Source organism: Sinocyclocheilus anshuiensis, unplaced genomic scaffold (genome assembly GCF_001515605.1).
Source record: "Sinocyclocheilus anshuiensis isolate Anshui unplaced genomic scaffold, SAMN03320099.WGS_v1.1 scaffold587, whole genome shotgun sequence".
Classification (NCBI taxonomy): Eukaryota; Metazoa; Chordata; class Actinopteri; order Cypriniformes; family Cyprinidae; genus Sinocyclocheilus; species Sinocyclocheilus anshuiensis.
The window spans coordinates 178,525-185,115 of NW_015552579.1; the positions used below are offsets into that span (position 1 = coordinate 178,525).

General features: G+C 32.7%; 1 protein-coding gene across 2 annotated transcripts in view; it reads right to left on the bottom strand.

Moving 5' to 3' along the window:
• Positions 1-682: 682 nt before the first annotated feature.
• LOC107665245 (dnaJ homolog subfamily C member 21) overlaps positions 683-6,591 on the bottom strand; it is an 11,763-nt gene continuing 5,854 nt past the window's right edge. Inside the window, exons 8-13 of one of the 2 annotated variants that reach the window (XM_016456055.1) lie at positions 4,347-4,386; positions 3,633-3,754; positions 3,247-3,295; positions 2,980-3,143; positions 2,765-2,849; positions 683-1,793 (exon numbers count right to left, since the gene is read on the bottom strand). In XM_016456055.1, coding sequence (XP_016311541.1) covers positions 1,635-1,793; positions 2,765-2,849; positions 2,980-3,143; positions 3,247-3,295; positions 3,633-3,754; positions 4,347-4,386 — 619 coding nt within the window. In that variant the 3' untranslated portion in view covers positions 683-1,634. Of the gene's footprint in view, positions 1,794-2,764; positions 2,850-2,979; positions 3,144-3,246; positions 3,296-3,632; positions 3,755-3,838; positions 3,888-4,224; positions 4,387-6,591 lie in introns of both variants that reach the window. The other variant, XM_016456054.1, reaches the window with a different exon arrangement.

Genomic DNA, 6,591 nt, shown 5'->3' on the forward strand with positions numbered 1-6,591 from the left:
TTATTATTGCCTCATTGCTATTATATATGTATTTTAAGTCATTTTAAAGGCTATTGTTCACTTACATCTATTTTTATTACCACAAAAAAAAAAAATATATAATTATAGGGCCCTATGAAATCCGTTTTATTTCCAAATTCAGTTTTTTTCCATTTTCATTTTTCTATACTCTGTTTTAATGGTTAAATTAAATTGTATTAATCAAAAATCCTGTCTAATTAATCGAGTTTTACAGTTTCATCTTTACCAAATTCTGTTTTCCATTATTTTCTGGATTCCATTTTAATGGTTCCATTAAATTTGAATAATCTAAAGCATCTCCAATTAATTGATTTTATTTATTTATTTCTTTTATTTTTTTTATTTTTTTTCAGAAATACTGCACATTTACATTTTTCTCCTAAATAAATTCTGGTAAAAAACATTTCTGGTAAATACTCCTTTAAAAAGTGTTTTTTGATTATAATTTTATTATTAGTAGACTAGAACACATGGATATGTTGTCATTCTTACACTATAATACTGAACTTTGATTTCAGTCATTTGGACTATGAGATGGACACTTGCTTCTTGCACTCTATGTTTCACTTTTGCTTTAAAAAAAGGATTTAATAGAAATTTGGATTTCATTTGTTTTGAAATTTTTTTTGTAGGAAATTAATCGTTAAGATTAACCGATTAATCGATAAATTACTTGATAGATTAATCGAAATAAAAATAGTCGTTAGTGGCAGCCCTACCCAGTTCAAATGACATTCACAGTCTATATGATTAAGGCAAGCAAGGTCAATTTTAGAATAAATAAATCTGTTGTCCCTTAAAACGTTATGTGAAGATGATACGGATATTTTTGTCCTGTAAAAGAAATCAACTGTATATTAAATAAGCATCCGTTGTTTTTTTTGTTCTGATTCTTTTTGAGATTCTTTCCTGGAAATCCCATGGTATTGTTTTGCATAACACTAAGCCTTTTTATACCGCAGCTGACCCATTACACGGTACAATAAAAATATTTGAATGTTTAGCTTTTACTCTTTTCACAATCATAAACCCATTGGTCTTATTACTAATAATAACATTGTTGTGAGATGTTGCAGTTCATTGCACATTTCTCCAAACAAAGAGTTTTGTGTTCCAAAACATTTCCAATTAAATGAAAGCTCTGTGAAATACTGTCAAAAAAAGCATTTTCAAAACATCCAGTGGAGTTTCATTCCTCACGTTGCCTTTTACAGGTTACCAGAATGGAATGGCGACTATGAAAACGCAACTTAATGTGACATAAAATGCGCCATAAAGATAATTATTCTCAACCTCCTAAAAACAAAACCACATATGCACGGCCTACTCTAAAATATCCCAGTCTCATTCGCCTACAGATCAGCTCTGAGGCACCAGATTACACATCAGTTAGGAATAAATGGCAGTTCTAGGGAAATCTTTTGGCATATGGTGCATTACAAAAGAGATGTCAGCCCATGGGGCACAAATTCATTCTCGTAGGGACAGAAATGCACTCGCTGCCTGATGGTTGCAGAACTGTATGTCATCAAAGAAGCTGTAAAAAAAAAAAAAAACCAGCAGAGGTTTTTACAATGTACATTCAGAGGGGCAGTCTTCAGTCTGCCTCTCGGTTATCTGTTCTTCCTGGCGTCCTTCTTTTTCTTGCACGTTTGGGCAGCGTTACTGGATGAGAGGGCGGTGGCGTGGCCCGTGGTCTTCAGATGATCGAAAAGTTTGTTCCTGGTGACGAATTCATACTGACAGGTCACACAGCGCAGGTTGACTTCCTTCTATAATGAGCAGAACAAAAAAAGTTACATAAATCTTATCTACCACAAATTTGCTGACTAATGTCATTTCAGAGAGCAAAAATTGACTCTGAACTAGGGCTTGCATGATTTGGGGAAAAAAATATAATTGTGATTTTTTTTTTCTGGAAAAAAATGTAGACTCCCATTTAAAATGTGATTTTGCACAGTTTGGCCAACATTTTTGTCAATATAGCTATAAAATAATACGTATTAATTTTATTATTATTATTACTACTAAATAAAACAAAAATATATATATTTAAAAAAGAAACATTACTATTGTTTGCTTGCTTGTTTGCAGGACTGCAAAATTTGTTTTTCAATTATATATCAATACAATTCAAATTATTATTATTGAGATATAAAAGTTACTAAAATAAGAAATATTGTATAATTGTAACATTGTAATATTTCACTGTAAAATAAAAAAAATAATATAAAATAGAAAAATATTTGATTACATTCAACTGTAAAAAAAAAAAAAACCTATTTATGTCTCTTAATTTCTTAAATTGTCAGACTTTTTCATGTTAAAACGACCCAAACTGCAGAGCAGAGTTGGACTTAAATAGCAGTCAATTTTTATAATCACACTGAACCATATTGTAATTTCAGATGTATTTCAATTAATCTTACAGCCCTACTCCGGACTATATAATTACTGAAAATGAATAATAAAATCCACTGTTTGGAGTTTCACTTATTCTACAGTTTACGTGTTTATTTCCATATATAATATGTAAAACTACTTCATTACACCAATCAGAAATCAGAATAAATAAAGCTGTTGTATACACACATATTACTCAATTTACTCAAAATTACTCAACATTATTGAGTCACATGAAATTGTTTATGTCTGGATGATGATTATAAAACACCTGTAATGCAGCAGAGGAGTGGCTGTTTGCTCGCGTTCAAACACATACTAACAAAAGTATAGTACACACCTCTTGTGCAACTTCCACACCTCCGTTTGGTTTGCTGTCCTTTTTAGAGTCTTTTCCGCCTTTCTTCCCTTTTGTCTTTGAAGAGCTGTAGAAGGTGACATAACGAGTTAATCTCAATTCATATCAATATACAGAGGACTTTACCCACAATGCATGAGTTTAAACTAGCGTTGAGTTTTAAACCGGTGGATTGTTAAATGGCATATGAGAGACACCTTTTTTGGTTTGTGGGTTCACATCCCTCTGGTTTTATTTTCTCATCTGGGTCCTCAGAGAGAACAGGGGTGTCCTCGTTGTTGCCCGAATCAGGTGCAGGTGGGGGACGCTCTTCTGTGAACTGCGGGACTGGACTGTCAATCTCTGGCTCTTCTGGAAGATTCTGCAGAACAACGGCATTAGAAAATCCAATTTTATTGGATAAAAAGCTAAATCTAGTCAATTAACATACTTAAGGGTTTGGAGGTTGGATTTTAGTTACTTACGTTTATGTTTATCTGCTGACGTTTCTTTTTCTTCTGCCTTTTAGATAATCTGTAATCAAACGAACCAATCAGTGGACAGGAACAGTCAATAAAGCCTCCAGATGCTCTTATCCTTGATATACAATATGAAAATCTTGAGCAAGGTGTAATGATTTTATTAAAATGTTTGAATTATTATTAAGCAATGAGATTATGTCAGCTGTGCATGAGCTATCTTTTTATTTATTTACATTACTGTTCATTCGTATTATAAATATTCACTTTACAATAATATTTCATTAATGTTCACACTATACATTTTAGACATCCTGGATATATTGTGAAATACCATAAAAGTTACAAATTACAATCAAAGAACATCGCAAGGGCCGACTGGCATGTTTTACTTTTGTCTCGGTGTGTTATCGAGTTCATCATCATCATCGTCATCCTCTTCCTCCTCTCTCTCTGCAGAGTTCTGACTCAGCGACTTTTCTTCTTCCTCCAGCTGTTGCCGTAGCAATGCCACCATCTCTCAATTTTATTGGATAAAAAGCTAAATCTAGCCAATTAACATACTTAAGGGTTTGGAGGTTGGATTTTAGTTACTTACGTTTATGTTTTTCTGCTGACGTTTATTTTTCTTCTGCCTTTTAGATAATCTGTAATCAAACGAACCAATCAGTGGACAGGAACAGTCAATAAAGCCTCCAGATGCTCTTATCCTTGATATACAATATGAAAATCTTGAGCAAGGTGTAATGATTTTATTAAAATGTTTGAATTATTATTAAGCAATGAGATTATGTCAGCTGTGCATGAGCTATCTTTTTATTTATTTACATTACTGTTCATTCGTATTATAAATATTCACTTTACAATAATATTTCATTAATGTTCACACTATACATTTTAGACATCCTGGATATATTGTGAAATACCATAAAAGTTACAAATTACAATCAAAGAACATCGCAAGGGCCGACTGGCATGTTTTACTTTTGTCTCGGTGTGTTATCGAGTTCATCATCATCATCGTCATCCTCTTCCTCCTCTCTCTCTGCAGAGTTCTGACTCAGCGACTTTTCTTCTTCCTCCAGCTGTTGCCGTAGCAATGCCACCATCTCTCTGTGTTTCTTAGACTTCTCATGGTTTTTCATACTGATGTGTGAGAAAAAAAAATTATACTGCAGCATTAAAATGCAAGTAATACAAGTCATCAGTGTACAAAGATGCTGTTCATTTAAGATTATAAAAAAAAAAAAACATGCTAAAGCAGAAAAACAACACATCTATGAACAAATACATGTTTGTTTTAACATTGAAAGTTTAAAAATAACAAAATACAATGATTATAAAAAATAAAATATAAATACATAAAATGCACAGCAAATTCTGTCTGTCTGTCTGTCTGTTGTTTAATTGCAGTGAACTTTATCTAAAGTTTATGTTATGCCTTAAAATGCTGTTCAGGGAGGTCACGAGATTTTGGACCAGAGATGTTCTGTCTCTGCATCAAGATGCTTTGTCACTTTCTTTTCCAAAAGAGTGCGTGGATGGATTTTTTTTTCTGCATTTTGCTTTCAGTGATACTTGGACACAGATATTTCTGAAATATATTTTTACCTGTGAGAACAAGGAAGCTGCATACTGCATACTGCATACTATAGTCCCAAATGGCATGGGTTCTGTTTTATTGTCATATTTTCTTTTAATAGGGATGTGCATTTTTCAAAAATATTGTATTCGAATATTTGGGCTCATAAAAAAAACAAATATTCAAATATTTGTTTATTTAAATGACATTTAATGGGAAAGACAATTTTTTTAATAATGAAGTTTGTCACCGTTTCTGAGCAAGCTTATGATTAGGCATTATACACAACAATGTTCTACAACATTACGTTATATCTTAAGGTTTTCTTTTGGTTTAAAACATTCAAGCTCATTCATTCACATTCAAACCAGAGCAAACAGAAAAAAATAAAGCAGTAAATCAGTAAATAAAGAATGTACATACACTCGAGTCGGCCTATGTTTATTGTGTTTATATTATCTCACATCATGTTAATTTTGAGAAAAACAATAATATCCACATGAAAGTTGGCTCCGTCTGATAACATTAAGAATGCGCGCCGACACAGACGTTCCAGAGACACAAAGATAATGGTGTGCTAAGCAAAGTTTCTTACAGCGCTTTGTGTTTTCTGTTCTTAAAGCACTCTCCCTCGAGGAAACTTAAAGGATGCATATGTCTCAAGATCATAATAATTTAGCAAGAATGCATAAACTGATCTTAAACTGATAACAAAAAATTTATATTTAAAAAACATGCTGTTCTTCTGAACTTTCAATTCATCAAATAATACTGAAAAAATGTATCACGGTTTTCACAAAAATGTTAATCAGCACAACTGTTTTTAAACATTGAGCAGCAAATCATAGCAAAAGTATTTTAAAATGATTTCTGAAGGATCATGTGACACTGAAGACTGGAGTAATAGTATTAAAATGGATCTCTTCAGTCTGATAACAATAAGAACGCGCGCCGACACAGACGTTCCACAAAGATAACGGTCTGCTAAGCAAATTTTCTTACAGCGCTTTGTGTTTTCTGTTCTTAAAGCACTCTCCCTCGAGGAAACTTAAAGGATGCATATGTCTCAAGATCATTTCTCTATCAGATAGGCTCTCTTCTCGGGTCACTCGGGGTACAGCTGTGCTGGACAGCTGTCTTTCCTCAGTCGACTGCTGTTTGGATTTCATGTGATTTCTCATTGTGGTGCTGATATTATAACAATTCAGTTTCACTGATTCATTTGATCAAATGTAATTCCATTTTGTAAGATAATTTAGTAAGATCATTTTGATCAAAGTAATTCCAAACTTCGTGAGGCAGACGACGACATTCTGTGATCAAATACATTCAACTTGTTAACGCTCCCACCCAGTGCATTTAGTTGATACTGACTTTTAGTTTGCGTGCTTAGGACTTATCATGGATTCCCTATCAAAAGTTAATTTGATCAAAGGTAATTCCATTTAGTAAGATCATTTTGATCAAAGTAATTCCAAACTTCTAGAGGCAGACAATTACATTCTGTGATCAAATACAATCAACTTGTTAACACGCTCCACAGCGCCACCCAGTGCATTTAGTTATAACAGACTTTTAGTTGGCATGCTTAGGATTTATCATGGATTCCCTGCATTTATGGCCCGAAAGCAACAAGTAGTAAAATCTGAATAGTGATTTTATTTTTCCAATAATAATTACAGATCGAAAATTTGACTATTTGTGCACACCCCTAATATATATATATATATATATATATATATATATATATATATACATACATACCTATA